This window comes from Parasteatoda tepidariorum, chromosome 7 (assembly GCF_043381705.1).
Source record: "Parasteatoda tepidariorum isolate YZ-2023 chromosome 7, CAS_Ptep_4.0, whole genome shotgun sequence".
NCBI classification, from domain to species: Eukaryota; Metazoa; Arthropoda; class Arachnida; order Araneae; family Theridiidae; genus Parasteatoda; species Parasteatoda tepidariorum.
The window spans coordinates 9,671,416-9,688,796 of record NC_092210.1 but is presented as its reverse complement, the minus strand read 5'-3'; the positions used below and the strand labels follow the sequence as shown (position 1 = coordinate 9,688,796).

The 17,381-nt window shown below is 28.4% G+C and overlaps 1 protein-coding gene across 2 annotated transcripts in view; it reads left to right on the top strand.

Moving 5' to 3' along the window:
* Positions 1–17,381, top strand: part of LOC107436282 (histone-lysine N-methyltransferase MECOM) — a 237,929-nt gene that overhangs the window by 37,474 nt on the left and 183,074 nt on the right. Inside the window, exons 1-2 of one of the 2 annotated variants that reach the window (XM_016047923.3) lie at positions 10,998–11,351; positions 13,197–13,471. In XM_016047923.3, coding sequence (XP_015903409.3) covers positions 13,298–13,471 — 174 coding nt within the window. In that variant the 5' untranslated portion in view covers positions 10,998–11,351; positions 13,197–13,297. Of the gene's footprint in view, positions 1–10,997; positions 11,352–13,196; positions 13,472–17,381 lie in introns of those variants that run through there. The other variant, XM_016047922.3, reaches the window with a different exon arrangement.

Sequence of the window (17,381 nt, the reverse complement as noted above, 5' to 3'; positions counted from 1 at the left end):
TTTATTCAATAACACGCTCATTTAAAAGCTTCTTCTTAGTTAATCAAACTTCTTTATTCAATAATATGCCCATTGAAAGATTCTTCTTAATTTATCAAACATGTTTATTCATCACGTTCAAAAGAAACATTTATTACTCAAAATTGTTTGTTCAAAAATATGCTATTTCAATTAATTTAAAAATTATATTCAAAAATATACGAGTTTAGTTGATAAAAATTGTTTATTAATCACAATGCTAGTTTAGAAGGAATCTTTATTTCTCAAAATTGTTCATTCAAAAATTTGCTATTTTGATTGAGTAACATTTTTTACGTACCACAAATCTAGTTTGAAAAAAACTTTTATTTACTAAAATAGTTTTTTGAAAATGTGCTTTAAAATATAACTTTAACCTTTGCCTTTTAGAACTGTTTATTCAAACATTTGCTAGTTAAATTGGTCAGAAATATTTATTCGGTACTTGAAAAAGAAACCTTTATTTCTCAAAATAGTTTATTCAGAAATATGGTAGTTTTAAGCATACCTTTAACCTTTACTTATTAAATGTTTGCTCAACAATACTTCAGTTTTGAAAAATGAAATCCTTTATTTATGAAAATTATGAATTCAATTATATGACAAAATCTTTTTTTTATTAATTAAAGTTGTTTATTGCGAAATATTCCATTAATAAATTATAATTATCTAAATTGTGTATTCAACAATATGCAAGTAGTTGAAATAAAGCAACAGCAAAGTAGTAATTCTTAAATATTTTCTATATTTATGCATTTTAAATCCTAAGCCATTAACCTAAAATCTTAGGAGATTTGTATTACATTAACTTATTTGTAATTTTGGGAGTTACATTATATTTTAATTAAAATATAGATTTTTGAGAGATTCCGTTAGACTTTAGTTATCTACTATTTAAAAGTCAATTTTAACATATTTTTTATGGAAATCGCAAATATCGTTTTTTTTTTTTTAATAATTTAATTACCTTATACTTTCATCAAAATCTTGAGGATTTTTTTTATCCTTTTATTAAAGGCAGTTATTGAATTTCAATATATTTTAATTATTTTATGCTTTTGAAATATACTTAAATTAAACTATACTTTTAAGAGTTTTCCTACAGTTTAACTATCTTTCACTTAACGTAATATTTCTTTATTTTAATTTCAGCCTACTTTAACGTGTTTACCCACTCTTTAATAAAAATAAATGTTCAGTAGCTTTCCTATATTTCAATTAAAATAAAATTTCTTGGAATATATTTTGGAGACAACAATTTTAATTTATGGAATATTAATAATAATAATAACTTATTGCTTTAATAAATTCAAAAGAAATGGAAGAAAAAGCTAAACCTTCTTTATTTATCAAAAGCTGTTTATTCAATACTATGTCGAAAAAGAGACATTTTAAGAACTTCAGAGCTAAGTGAATCTTCAAAAGATAACATAAAATTCTAGAGCTTTTCCTTCCAAATATCAAAATCACTTTAAGAAAGTATATTCTTAAGTTTAAAGTAATAGAAGAGCTTTCTTTTTCTCCAAATAACACTAGGGCTGTAATGTGGAAGACACAAAATCTTGTACATCTGCAAAGTAATAACCCTTTAAATATACCCTAGGATAGCAGCAGACGAAAACTTAAATCGTTCCAAGTCTATTAAAGCGAGCCCCTCTAAGCACCACACCAGCTGTTACTCCCTACCCCGGACTTTTCATGAAGACATCTATATATATTGAACTGTCCTCCCCCTCTCTTTATTTTATCTTTCGAGTACAGATACAGGGGACATCACCGTAGAATAAATTCCGAGGTTGTAAAAAATAAAGGATTTTATGTATCAGGACCAGGTTTACGGAAAAGTATCAAAGTTTCATCGGAATTCAGTCAGCTTAGAATCGATATTGAAGAAAGTTGTAAAATTTTATAGCATTGCTTTGATTTGGCTTGCTATTTTTTTTTAAGCTTGAATAATACGTATTACATTAATAATAGCATTTTTTCCTAAAAAAAAGAACAAATTAAAGATAAAAAATTATTTTAAAAAAATTAGGAAATCATAAATATGGCTTTCTTTTTTTAATATGCATATATTCTTTCATAACTTTATTGCAAATATTTAATTTTAATTTTTTTATCAATATTTTCATAAATCCTGTATTGCAGAATTTTTGTTTTTCATTAATGCTTAATTGCAAAATTTTTATTTTGGATTGAAGGAAAGTTGAAGTGCTTTGTTGAACAACACGTTCTGGAAAATTTTATTAAATTTTGATAAATCTAGTTAAGAATTCTCAGAAATATTAGAAAATGTGAAAAAAAATTTGAATTCTAATGAAAAAAAAAAAAAACCCATCACATTTTAGAAACATATCTTTAGAATATAAGGAACTTATCAGAAAAATGTAGAAAATCGGATTTAGAATGTATAAAATAATCAGGAAATTAGATAAATTCAGATTTATAATGAATCGAATAATCTGGAAATAAGATTAATTCATTTTCATAATGAATAGAATAATCAGGAAATTAGATAAATTCTGATTTAGTATGAATAGAATAATCAAGAAATTAGATAAATTCGAATTTAGAATGTATAGAACAATTTGGAAATTAGATATATTCAGATTTAGAATGAATAGAATTATCGGGAAACTGGTAAATCAAACGTAAAATGTTTAGAAAAATGAAAAAAAGTTAGAAATTAAGATTTAGAATGTACGGAAATATATATATAAAAAAAAAAGTTAGAAATTTGGGATTTAGAATCATACTTTGAATGATAACAAATCAAAGTCAAATTAATTAAAATATGATCGCATACAAGTCTTTTACCTCGGTTCTTAAAAGTATGGGGAAGTAGGACAATAGAATGAGTGAATGAATTTTATAAAGTGCATAGAACTTAGAATAATACTAATATTTATTAATTCTTGATTGTCAGATCAAGTTTGTTCCTTAATTAAAACAATAAATATATAGCAGCTTTTCTTAATCTTATTTTAATATAATATTTTAAATAAACAGCAATGATAATTAATTTTTACAGGGATCAAACTGCCATTTATATCACAAGATTCATCTTGTATCTGGTTATAAAGTTATACGCATTAGTAAATGAGTTACCAGTATGCATTTGTAAATGAATTATTAGTGACTAAATTACCAATTCATGTTAATAAATGGATTATCAATGAATATTACTAAATGAATTATCTATTGATAAAATTGGAATTACTTTTGTAAATTAGCGAATGATTCTTTAATGAACATCAGTCAATGAATCACCTATAGATAGAATTAGTTTTCATTTATTCTACAAGTTAAAACTAGATCGTTAGCACTAAATATTAATAAAAAACATCGGATGTTATCACTTCAATTGATTAATAAAATGAAATTTTTTCAATTGCATTAAAAAAATATGGAAGCAAATAAATAGTAAAGAATTGCAAGTAAAAGAGACTCTGGTCCTTTTCTACAGAGCAAAAGAAATTTTTAGAACACAGAAGGGAATCTTAAATATTTCTTTTGTTCTTATTTACGGCTTAAAAGAGACACTAGATTCCGCCGGATAGTCCGTATATTGAACATCCGTTCGTTGAAAGTTTTTATTTTTGATATTTCTCCAGTTTTATCGTCCTTATTTTGCTCCACCAGACGATTTTTTTAAAAGATATTTTTTTTTCGAGTCGCGTTTTATTGAAAACGATTTTTCTGCTTTATCGATAAAAACGTGTCCCTTTTTTAAAACTTGCCTTTTATTTTTCTTACTGTTATTCTTTTTGGCTGCCTCTCCAATGAATAATCTTTTATAAAATATTAAAAAACTTAAACTTGCAGATTTTAGAATAAAATGCACTTCACAAAGGATAATTTAACGATTTTGTCACAAATTGTTATTACAAATAATAAAGATATTTATCATAAAATGTTGCAAACTTATTAGATTTCCCTTTTTCTCCAAACGAACCGGAAGTTAAATGTGTTAATATTCTACAATAAATATTTTTGAAATCTTTTATTTGAATCATTTTATGTTGACTATATTAAAGGCTTCCGTATTTTAAGATATTTCAACTGTAATACTTGCATACGGACACTCTTGAAGTAAATTACTGACATTTTAATGCTTGTGTTTTAAAAGGCTAAAACGGAAAGATTGCATTTAAAAATTAGAAGGAAAAAAAAATATTGTTTTGAGCCATAAATTCCAAAGTTTATGCATAAACTGTAATTCAAGAGTATTTGCGAATGCAATTTATTTGATAAATTAAATTGATTGGCAATTGAACTCCAACAATAAATCAATTGAAATTTATTATTTATTTATTTATTATTAAATTTATCTAAAGCCTGGATAATTCTTTATGGTGAGACGGTAAGATTGCTTCCAGTTTATTTTAAGTTCATTGGAGAATGAACTTCTAAGAAAAAGAAATAAAGAAAAAAAACTTAAAAATTTTTGAATATCTGACTACAGCACTCATTGCAGAACTTCAACTAAATATGTAAACTAATAATAATTGTTGACACTGATAGTGTCGAAAGGAAACTTAGGCTTTAAGTGTGCCAAAAGGAAACGGAACGCTCCTTTATTTATTTTTTCCTCTTAGGAACCCTCACAATTATTGACAAATCGTTAGTTGCATAGATTGTATCTAGATACGTAGTTATACTGCTGGAACAATTCAGGAACCAATCCGATTGTAGGTGAGTTTTCTATGAATGAAAGTAGTAGCTTCTTGACGCAGGATGTGTATTTTGGGCCCATTGATAAATCATCTATTGTCTATACTTTGTTCCGGTGTGGAAGGCAAACTTGAAGAAATACATCCTGAAAATCTTTATGAATCATTTTGGAGTGACATCCTGATTATGAGTCATATCCCATCATACTACTCAAGATATTCGAGTTATAAAAGCTTGAAAAATACAGGGTGCTCATAAAATACTGTCATAAGTTTGGAATAACGCAACACGGTAGAAGAGTGTTTCTAAAAATTGAACAAAAATGTGTCAAAATAGCACCAAATTAAATAAACAAATTTGAAAACCACATGGACTCCATATTGAGTAAATGCTTAAAATGGTATATAATCATTTTTGAGCAAAAAGGTTTAGCCTCAAAAATGAATATGTGCTGTTTTGAACCTGCTATACTCGCTATAGTTTGTCTACGTAAGGAACTCCCCATGTTATTCGTCTGGAGTAGTGGCGGGGACGATGGTTACGAGGTTTAACTATTTCAAGTTGGGATGTTGTGTCATTATTTATGACGTGTTTTGGCTTGGATCGGTGAGAAGTAAAGAAATAGGAATCGTCTTTGAAATGCACCATTCTTTGTTTCCATAGCAGCAGACGGCCTTTGACTTTGTGGAGAGGGGAGTTTCTTCAATGGACAAACTATAATGAGTGGATGGTGTTTTCAAATTCGACTATACTTGTTTTGGGAGCCATGATGCCTCAGGGAATAGAGCGTTCGCCTTCCAATGAGTCGAAACGGGTTCGAACTCCAGCAATAGCTGGTCGATACGAATTCCGCATCCGGTTTGCACCGACCAAAGTGCTGACTTAAAATATCCTCAGTGGTAGACTGATCGTGGGTTAGAATCCCCTTGCCGTCTGGCTAGCCGTGGTAGGTTTTCGAGGTTTTCCAGTCCATGTAACACAAATGCGGGTTAGTTACCCTGAAAAGTCCTTCACGAAGGCAAATTTCTCCCAATAGTTGATCCAGGAGTTTCCTTGTCTTCTGGCTTGGGTTCAAAATTACAAGGCTAAGGAGTTAAACATTAGTAGTCGTAAACATAAAAAATTGGGTGGTCTGTTCAACGACGGTTATAAAATAAAATATAAATTATAGGAAGAGCTTGATTTTTCTCGGAATAAAGATGGGATAAAAAAAATATTCTTTTAAATAAAAATATCAACGAAATTGTTAACTCTAATGCTTTATCCTCCCTTTAATACTTATCTACTCTTTCTAAAAAAACATGATGCTTAAAGTTGAATGATGAAAAACGTGAAGATGTAATGCAAACAACTGACAGATGGAGCTTCATGTAGCAATCTTGTATTCCCCAGGTGATTTTGTTTGATGTCTATGTTTTAACTCCCCCCTCCCCTCCCTTTCCCTTTTGCACTGATGATACAGCCTTTTAATTTTATTATCACTAAAGCGTGTCTATGATAAGACATATTTGCTTTATATATCATGCTCTAATACTTATTTTATGCTTGACAGAATATGATTTTTGTTTTTTTTGTTTATAATTATACATTTTCTTGTAACATCTATCTATCTATCAATCCATCTATCACTGTTTTTTAATAGCATAATTATTGCTGTGTTTCTGAAAGTTTTTCTATTATATCAGTTATTTTAATTTTAAAATTTGTGACTTATTTTGGACTAAAAAACGTAATATTTTTTAAGAGAGAAATTGGTTTTAAAAATTTCAATAATTGATAATTCTGAAGATTTTAAGCTAGAACATTTTTCAAATAGGCTTAAATAAGTAGTGAGAGAGTATATTTTGCAAAGCAAATCATGAAAGATTGCATAGCATCTTGGGTGTTAAGGAGGCAGACGTGTTTTCCCTTTTAGGGTTTTCATATTTAATAAATTTAAAAAAATTATTAAATTTAAATGTCATTTAAATTTAATAATTCATTTAAATTAATATTTCAATACTGCCATTAAATTTAAATTAAATATTTATTGTAAACCTATAGATATTAGTATAAAATTATATAGGTTATCATGAATTTTTGTCTTTGTTAGTGTCACGGGACAAAGTTTCCATTCACCAGTTTGCCTTTGGCACACCGAATATTTAGGGCAGACCAGTAAGTTTTGTCTTTGTTGGTGCGTTTTAAATCAAACTGCCCTATTTTTTTCCGGATTCGAGAGTTTCCATCAATTTCCTATATATCAGTGTCACAATACCTGGAAGATAGCAATCAGAAAATCTTTGAAGGCTTCAATTAAGAAACAGCATTCTAGTGCAGAAAGAACATAAAGTAAACAAATATAAATTGTTAAAAGTATGGGGACATATCTGATATTACTCTTATTATCATTTAATGTTATGTATCTTAATTATTTTTTATTGATTTATACTAGCTATCAAACAAAGTATTAAATGTTTACTTCAAATTAAATTTTATAATAAGGTCCCAAATAAAAAATTGGAAAACAATATTGCATGCTAAAAAAAAGCATTTGTCAAAATGTAAAATTGATATTACTTAAAGAAAAAAAAAATTCGTACGTTTTCGGATAATTTTCTAAAAATTTGGTAAATAAACTCAAAATTGGTTGTAAAATTCTTATAAAAAGTAATAGGTCCTTTCTTTATTCCGAGCTTTTTTTACTGGGTCCATTTTCTCTTTTTCGGGGGTACTTTTTTCCGCCTACCATCAACCTCCAGAAAAGATTTGACTGCTCTAGCTACCCGGAAAGCGGTCGTAATTTCGGTGGCCAGATTCGACCTACGGTCAAACTCGAGCGTTTTAATCTAAACTTTGTAAATTACATCATTGCTCAGTATTTGAACTAGTATATTAATATTTTGCTCGACTTTTGCGAAGCAAACTTCCTTATCAACTCTTTCAATATTTTGTTTCCCCCAAATTCTGCAAAATAACATCTAAAAGGAAACATCGAAATCCCGGTTTGATTGCTTTCATATCTATTTACTATCCGTTTAGAGCAAAAAAAAAAGTATAACATCTTATCTATGAGTCAAAGAGAAAAAAAAAATGATTCACTCGTAATAAACTTAAGAGGAAATGGTGGGAGGGGGGGGGATAATCATGCCGAAAACAACTTAACGGGCGGCAGGCTGTCTGTAAGATTGGTAAGGACTTACGATTGTAGAATATTTTTTCTTTTTTTCTTTTTAAAAGTTAACTGGGAAATCATAAACTCATTTTTAGGTGTCGCAGAGATAGTGAGGGAGTGTCCCGTTCACACCTGTGTGTGTCACCGGTGTCGGCGCTTTGATCTCATCAAATAGCGGTCTTTTTGAGGAGTCACGCATCTCCCTCCAATATCCTTTTGATTGGTGTGTCCGTTTTCTCTTTGGGACCACTGTCCTCTATTCTTATTTCAAGGTCAACAATGTTGACATATTTTCGATAGAATTTCCAAAATCAATGATGAAAAAAAATATGGGAATAGATTTAATAATATTTTGATGGTATGGCGTTTGTAATTGAATTACTGGATGTAAAATATTTGAAAATAAACGTATTCCTTTATTTATTATTACATTATATGTTATTCCCTATTTCATAATAGTTTATTAACTATTGCTATTATTTATTATTGTTCTAAAAATTTTACTTTTGTTTTAATAATTCTATGATATGGGGTAGTATTATGTAAAAAAGTCAAATAACCATTAAGGGGCCAAACTTTGGTTTCATCTGATCGCTAAACTACTTTATTTTATAACCGTTGTTGAACAGTTGACCCAATTTCGGGTTTACGTCTATCAATGTTCAACTCCGCATTCTTGTAATTTTGAACCAAACCCAGAAGACTAATGAACTCCTGGTTCAAGTATTGGGAGAAATTTTGTCTTCGTAGAGGACTTTTTGATGGAATAACCCGCATTTGCGTTACATGGATAGGAAAACCACGAAAACCTCTCACGGTTAACCTGACGGCTAGGGGACTCTAACCCATGATCCGCCTACCGCCGAGGACAATTTACGTCAGCACTGTTTACGGTGCGAGCTAAGTGCAGAATTCGAGTTGACCAGCCATTGCTGGTTCACCTCATTGGAAGTTTAACGCTCTATACCCTGAGCCTCAACTGCTCGGACTAAACTATTGAGACCACATTTTAATTTATTTTATAATTGGCGTTGAATACCAGACCCGATTCTAAGTTCACGATTAACAATTTTCAACTCCGTAGCTTTCCAAATTTGAACCTAATCTAGAAGACAAGGGTACGCTTGGATCGAGCATTGGGCAAACTTGCCTTCGTGGAGGACTTTTCGGTGGAACTAACCAGCCTTTGCGTTATATGGATAGGAAAACCACGAAAACCTCCATTGGTTAATATGATGGCAAGGGGATTCTAATCCATGATCCGTCTACAACTGAGGATATTTTATGTCAACACTGTGGACGGTACAAGCCGGGAGCAGAATTCGAATCAAACAGGCACCGGTGGGATACGAACCTGGGTCACCTCATTGGAAGGCGAACACTCTATTCCTTAAGCCACCAAGATGTTTCTGTATCTATTTTCGTTTTTTAAATTATCTGTGCTTAACTAATTAATTATCATACTTGAGTCATTAAAATATTTCATTTTTATCCGTGATTATCTCCTCTTTAGATAAGTTGCTCCGTTTTATATTTTGCGCACTACACAACAAATAATATGGACATAACCCAATACATCTGATAAATACTCCATTTGAACTAACTTTAATCTGAGAGAAATTTCACAAAAGTCATCAACCCCAGTTAAGTTTATTTAAATGTGTTTACATGTTTCTGGAACATCTTGCACAGATTATCTGTTTTCGCGGATAAGACCCTTTTTCTCCAAGGACGTCTCCAATTCATTGGGAATGAGTTACTTTATGAGACATCAAAGATTATCTCCATTTAACGAATAATAAAATTGTTCCAGCGAAAATAATTCATCACGAAAATTATTATACGACTTCTCTAATTCATTAGGAATGAGATAAAAGTCCCAACGATTTTAGGAGAAATGGTGATAAAATTCTAATTTTACCCCAAATTTACTTAAATTTTTCTGAGCGTGATAATTCTTGATTTTATGAATACATCTAAAAAAATAATTTTATTATTGAAATATAATGCTAGATAATTATCGATACATTTTATGAATCTCGGGAAAAATATACTTTAGTACAAAATACATAAATAACTAAAATACATAAATTTACATTCTCAATAATATGATAAAATTATAAAACATTACTTATTCAAATTTACTTTCTTTTGAGTATAATAAATATATAAGAGAACAGTTATGCTATTGAAAAACAACCTCAAATTATTAATTATTCACTTTATGGGTTTTAAGGACCAAAATATATATTCAAAAGAAACAGAAATAATTTTACAAAACTAGAATTATCTCAATAAAATAAAATTCAGTTTAAGATATTTATGATAACGATAAAGTACTAATTTTCTCAATAATTTATTTTAATTTTTATTGTAAGTAATTATTCTTGAGTTTATTTATATGTATGAGAAATAATTACATTTTGGAAAGATAATCAAAAATATAGATGTATACAAAAAAAATTGTGTTAACAAACAAAATTGTAGGTATGTTTTTAACTTTATTATCTGTAGAGAAAAGACAACTTTATAATTATTCTATAGATACCTAAGAACTTTAAAAAAAAAAGAAAAAAAATTGGATGATGGCAAAGTTTAAATTAAGAAAAGTTTGAAGGAAAATAAAAAATAAAATAAAAACAATTTAAAATAAATTATTAAAAACCAATAAGTAAAATAATCAGGTGTCTCAGATTAAACTTTATGAACAGGACTAACTTTGCTCCGTTTCCTATATTTAGTAGGTTATTCGTTTAGTTAAATGAAATACAATGAAATAAATAGCTTTTAATTAATTAGACGTCACCAAAATATTTTTACGAAATACCATTTGAAAGCATTTTGTTAGAAAAGAAAGTTGATATTTATGAAAAAAAAGTTTTTTTCCCCATAAATATCAGAAGGAGTCATGTTTACTACATACTTGAAGTCTTAATCAAAATAATTCAATGAGTTTTTGTTAAGTTTTTATACCCTACAAAAGTTATAGTTATATTACAAAGGTTATATGTAAGTATGAGGGAAACTTTCAGAAATTCTTCCTATTTGTAACTTTTGGTGTGTTTATTGAAATTCTTGTCAGAACTATCCATACGACGCAGTATATATTTGTCAAAATAAATGAACTCAAGAAATAAAAACAAACCGCTGAACAGATAAGGACGATTGAGAGAACTCGTTAAACAGTTGTTTTTGCGGTAAAGGAGAATCAGAATTCGAAAACCAAATACAAAGGTCTCTGGACAAAAGGATGCAGACGCCTCCGGAAACAGATCTCCTCCGGTGGGAATGTGTCAACCAAAAAACTCGTGACTCTGTCCTCTTAGATTTGTCTTTCAATCATCAATTTGTGACATCAAAAATCTTAGAAAGGTGGTAGAATATCGTTTGGAATATATAATGATTTGTTGATTTTGTGCGAAAACTGAATTTAGAGAAGGAAAAAAAAATCGTTTGGCATAATACTACGTTTGATTTGTGTTGCAAATAAATTTCGAAGAAAAAAGTAAGTATTTTAGGTATAATAATAGAATTGTTTTTCGAAATTAAAATTTCATTTTTGACATCGAATATCTTTAAATGGGAATGGAATATCATTTGAAATAATATTATATTTTTTTTTGTATAAAATGAATTGAGAAGAAAAAAATATCGTTTGGAATAATATTGCGTTTGCTTTGTAGTAATAGGAAAAAGGAAGAATAATGTAAGTAGTTTTAAAATAAATTATGTATTTTCTCAGATTGAAATTATTTACCTTTTAAATGCAGTTATTGAATTGCTAAATTAACACTTTTTTAAGGAAATTTGAATTAACAAATTATGCATACTTTCAATAAGACCAGTTCCATTGCAATCAAAAAAAATTTTTTTTTAATCATAAAATATCATTTGGAATAATATTACGTTGGTTTTGTGTGTAAAATATATTTTTCTTAATTAAGTAAGCACAAATAAGATAAGTGATAAAAAGCTTGAAAAAATGGAAGAATACTGTTCAGAATATATTAGGTTTGTTTCATGTGAAAGATAGATTTAGAAGAAAAAAAAGTGTCTTTCATTTCAAATTATAAGAAAGCTTCTTTTCTAAAAGTATTATTTCTGATTACGTTTATTAAGTTGTTAAATTGTCGAGTTATTGAAGAATATTTAAGTTAAAAAATTCAGTTCTGACATCAAAAATCTTAAAAATTTGATAGAAATTTATTACGTTTGTTTGTGAAAGATAGATTTAGTAGGAAAAAAAAGCTTCTTTCGCTTAAAATTATAATGAAGCTTCTTCTATTTGAAATCATTACTTGTGAATACATTTATTAAATTGTTAGATTGTCAAGTTATTGAAAATATTTGAGTTATGAAATTCTATTTTGACAACAAAAATCTTTATCAGATGTTTGATTTTTCATCGTATATATTACGCTTGTTTTATGAGAAAGACTTAAAAGCAGAAAAAAAGATGATTTTTATGGCATATGGTGGAATATTTCGTTTCATATAAAATTATATTCATTTAATTGATTCATTGAAATTCTAAGGAAATAAACCTTTTTATCCTATGAAATTGAATGTTAGGTTTATGTACAATATTGTGTTATATGCAAGTTAATTATTTTTTAATAAAAATATATTTCTATGACTTAATACGTGCATTTTTTTAAAATTGAAATCTTAGGACTATTGATTTGAAATAAGAGTTAAAATTTTAAAATTTAAATTAACGTAATGTATCAAAAATTAGTAAATTACGAAACCGAAAATTGTATCATTTTTAAATCAAATTTAACAAGATTACAAATTGCAATTTAAGATTGCAAAGTTGAATTACGTAACTTTTGCGATAATTTCCTCATATTCAAATGAAATTTTAAAGATTAGAAAATTAATGAATTCCATAAATTTTATGATAAATTACAAAGTCGATGAATTTTATAACTTTTATGAGAATCTCATAATTTTTAAAACAAATTTAAATATTACAAAGTAGATGAATTCCATAACTTTTATGAGAATCTAATAATTTTCAAATCAAATTTAAATATTACAAAGTAGATGAGTTTCATAACTTTCATGAGAATCTCATAATTTTTAAATCAAATTTAAAAATTACAAAGTAGAGGAATTCCAGAACATTTATGAGAATCTCATAATTTTTAAATCAAATTTAAAAATTACAAAGTAGAGGAATTCCATAACTTTCATGAGAATCTCATAATTTTTAAATCAAATTTAAAAACTACAAAGTAGAGGAATTCCTTAACTTTCATGAGAATCTCATAATTTTTAAATCAAATTTAACGATCACAAAGTTAATGAATTACATAACTTATGCGAGAATTTCTTCATTTTTCAGGTGGCGACGACGACGATGGGGAAGTCCATGCGTTAAGTTTGGACAGTTCTTACTTGGTGACATCGGACTCAGAGGGTAGTGTGCAAGATTTTGAACTTGACATGACTACTGATCACCAAGAAACACCCCTACCCAAAGAACTAGAACTTCGCGCTGGTTCTCAGCCACTAGAATACGCCCTCTGGGCAAGGGTAGAACTTAGTCGAGGTAAAAGGTTCGGTCCCATACCTGCTCAACTCAAAGATACAGAGCCACCTAGTCCCACTGTTTGGAAAGTATGTTACTGTGTTTTTTTCTTCCTTAAATAGAACATTTTATTTTGTTCAATTTTTATTCCATTTTTACAGATTGATTATTAACTCTTGTAAAAATGTCAAATAGTTTATCTTTTTAGTTTTCACCCTTATTTTTTTTTACTTGCCTATTTAGTAGGCCTCAGTTTTTTCTTCTTCTTAACAGAATTGATAGAAAACAAGGCTAAGAACCGCTACTGAAATACGTCGAATACGTATCCACAAATTTGTTTATTTGTTACTTTTATTTTTTTAGCACTTTTTCTCCATTTATTCACTCGCGATGTTAATTATTCAAATCGATCAAGTCTTCATAAAAAAAATATGATACAACTGTGCCAAAATCCACAGCTTCTTTCACCCGCACACTGAAATTAATTGTTGAGCATGCTTGAACCATTTTTGTTGAATATTGTGTTAAGTTGAACAATATTAAACTTTATTATATGATATTGTGGCTCAATTTGAACTAGAACATTGCTAAATCTAAGACCTTCCTAACATTGAAACGAATTTGCAACGTATTATTGTAATGGTATTGCTATAGTTCAATGCTGGATCAATTTTTCTTCGTCCTATTGTAAACCAATAAAAATATGTATTATTTTTTATAGTTATTTCTTATAAATATATATCGAGTTTGATAGAGTTATTGCAAGTAGTATATTTTATAACACAATAGTCGTGAAGATAAAATCTTTAACATAAAGAAATAAGTTTTAAAAAAAGGTAAAGAAGAAAATGTCTTATAAAATGTCTAATAAATATTAAATTTTATTTTTAAGAAAAGAAACTGTTAGTTGTCAAAAGTATTCTAAATCCCAATTTCGCAAATTCACTATATTTCTTTAATAAAGCTTTCAAAAATTTCGTCAAAAAAAAATTTTTTTTTTAAAAAAAGTTTAAAAAAATACTTAAAAAAGGAAAAAAAAAGAGTTTTAAAAAAATTATTTTTGAAAAAAATGTATGAATTAAAATTTATGAATCCTACTTTCACAATGTCAAACAAATCAGAAAGACAACTGAAGAGTTGGTAGATGTGGCAACGACGATTACAATATATTTGTCCAAAACAAATCTTCCTGATATTAGAACAGGACAGCGATCGTTAATCTGACGACCACAGAAGGAACGTGGGATTCCCTTAATTGCTGTCCAGAACTTCATATCCCTTGACCATTGGTCACAGGAGTACTCATCAACAACGAGGTTTTCCGGAATAAGCTCCTTGACAAGATTATGAGAAAAGGCGTGATTTATACACTACTCATCCCTGGCGCAGGGGATTATGGGACAACGGGTGATCCAGGATTTGCAGAGTAATGAAGAACCATTGCTGGCTCATCTTTTAGATGCCAACATCTTTACCTTGTCATATCTTTACCTGACATCATTGAATGCCGTCTAAGCTTAGGTGGGTTTTGTGTTAAGCCAATAATGAAACTTGTCGAATGGAGTTTGTTTTTAATTAAATTAAAATCGTATCTGATAATAATTTTCTTATTAGGTCAAATATACCTCTACAAAAATTGGTGGTAAAAGTTATTTTACTGACATAGAGTCGATGCTCTATATAACGCTCTATATATAGAGTCCAAGATCTCTATAACGAACCCTGTCACCCAGGAGAAAATGGACGTTATGATATGAGGTTGTTATATAACTCGTAACTAATTAATGGCGGACCTAGTTTGACATAATTAAGCTGTTTTTTAAAATTAATTAGAAAGCATATAAAATTATTGATGATAACATATTATGTTTAACATGTTGCGAGCATTTTGTTAAATAAGTAAGAGTTCGCGAAAATGCTTAACACTAAGTTCGAAGTGATATTATCGGAAAGGAAGAAAAAAATTAGTTAATAAAGTGAATATTAATCGGTATAATGGATTCAGTTGCTCAGTTTGGACACTCTAATGGGTGTTAATTTAGTGTTGCATCTTTGGAATAACAAATGGATCTGTCGTCCTAAAGGAAGGGTCTTTGTAATAAAATGGGTCGTTCTAAAAGACACATTATTATTATTGGAACTAATTATTATTAATTATAAAAGAAACATTATTATTATTAGGACTGTAACTGAAAAATATTCCTTTAATATAATACTTTTCTTCCTATTTATCATTAACTGTAGGAAAAAGCTCCTTTATACTGTAAATTGAACATATATTGTGAACAAATTATATGACCCCTTTAATGATTAATACTAGCTTTCTTGATGTTTATTGCTTAATTTACTTTCAAATTTAATAAGAATTCAGGCTTATATTTATTTAAATTTTATTTTCAAAATCAATTATACATTGCATATTGCATATACATTATATGACTCCTTCACTGATTAATACCATCTTTCTCAATGTTTATTGCTTAATTTACCTTCAAATTCAATAAGAATTCTGGTTTTAATAAATTTATTTAAATTTTACTTACAAATTCAATCAAACCTTTATTTTAATTACAATGGGAATTTAATCACAAATTCAGTACGAATTTTAAGTTCAAATTCAACAAAATTTATTTTCAAGTATAATTAAACTTAAGTTTCATCTTGATGGAACTTTATTTTCAAATTCAATAAAAGTTTAATTTCATACTCAATTTAAATGTATTTTCTTACTCAACTAAGAAATTAATTAAAAATTGAGTTTTGATACTATTAAAGAATTAGTTATTTAGTGCTTATTAGTTAAAATTTTTTGTTTCCAATAGAAAAAAAAAATCACAAAATTTATCTGTTTATTTAAGACTGCGTTAAGCCATAAACAGGCCATTCGAATGTTGAGGATCCAACTAAACTTTTTATCGTAATGGAGAGACACTAAGATAGATTGTACTTCCTTTTAGCACCAAATCAAAAGAAGGCCATCAAATGGCCAGCCACGTTATCTGGCCAACTCAAGCCATTTATTTCATTATCCGGTGAAAGGCTATTCTCTGCATTGTTTCCGAAAGGTGATATAACCATTGGGGATAAATGTCCCTCACCCACCTAATGTGCAATTTCGATCTTGATTGACCGTGGAACATCATTTGTGGAAATAGGCTGCTTGAATAACGTAAAAAAAAAAAAAATATATATTAGGTTGATTTAGCTGGAGATTGATAGTATGTTAAAATAAATTTAGAATATGTAAATTAAGCTGGCATGATTTATATTTTAGAACATGAAGTACGCTTTTCCTAGCGTAACGTTTTTATATAACAATAAGTTTATTTAATTTTCAATCGCATAACATTCATAAATAGCAATAATTTTGACTATTTCTCCAATTTTGAAATGTCCAAAAGTCAGAATATTTCCATCTTATCTTCGTCTGCATAATGCTCAAAATGTCCAAAAGTTGGAATATTTCATCTTATCTTCGCTTGTATAATGTCCAAAAGTTGGAATATGTCCATCTTATCTTCGCTTGTATATTGTTCAAAATGTCCAAAAGTTAGAATATTTCCATCTTATCTTCGCTTGTGTAATGTTCAAAATATCCAAAACTTAGAATATTTCCATTTTATCTTCGCTTGTATGATGTCAAAAATATCCAAAAGTCAGGATATTTCCATCTTATTTTCGCTTGTATAATGTTCAAAAGGTCCAAAAGTTGGAATATTTCTATCTTATCTTCGCTTGAATGAAGTCTATCAATAATTCTTTAATGTCTTCTAGAATGCTTGTATAATGTCTAGTAATAATTTCGTGACTGTATCTTCAGTTGTCAAACAGTCTGAAGTTGCAATGATCCTTTCTTACCTAAAATTGAATAACTTTCATTTCTAGACAAAATGTTAGCTTATTTCCCATTTTAATATGTTCATAAGTTGCAATAATTTTTCCTTGTCGTCAATTGTATTAAGTTTATAAATGTGTCGTGATCAGTTGTGTCGCTTTCAT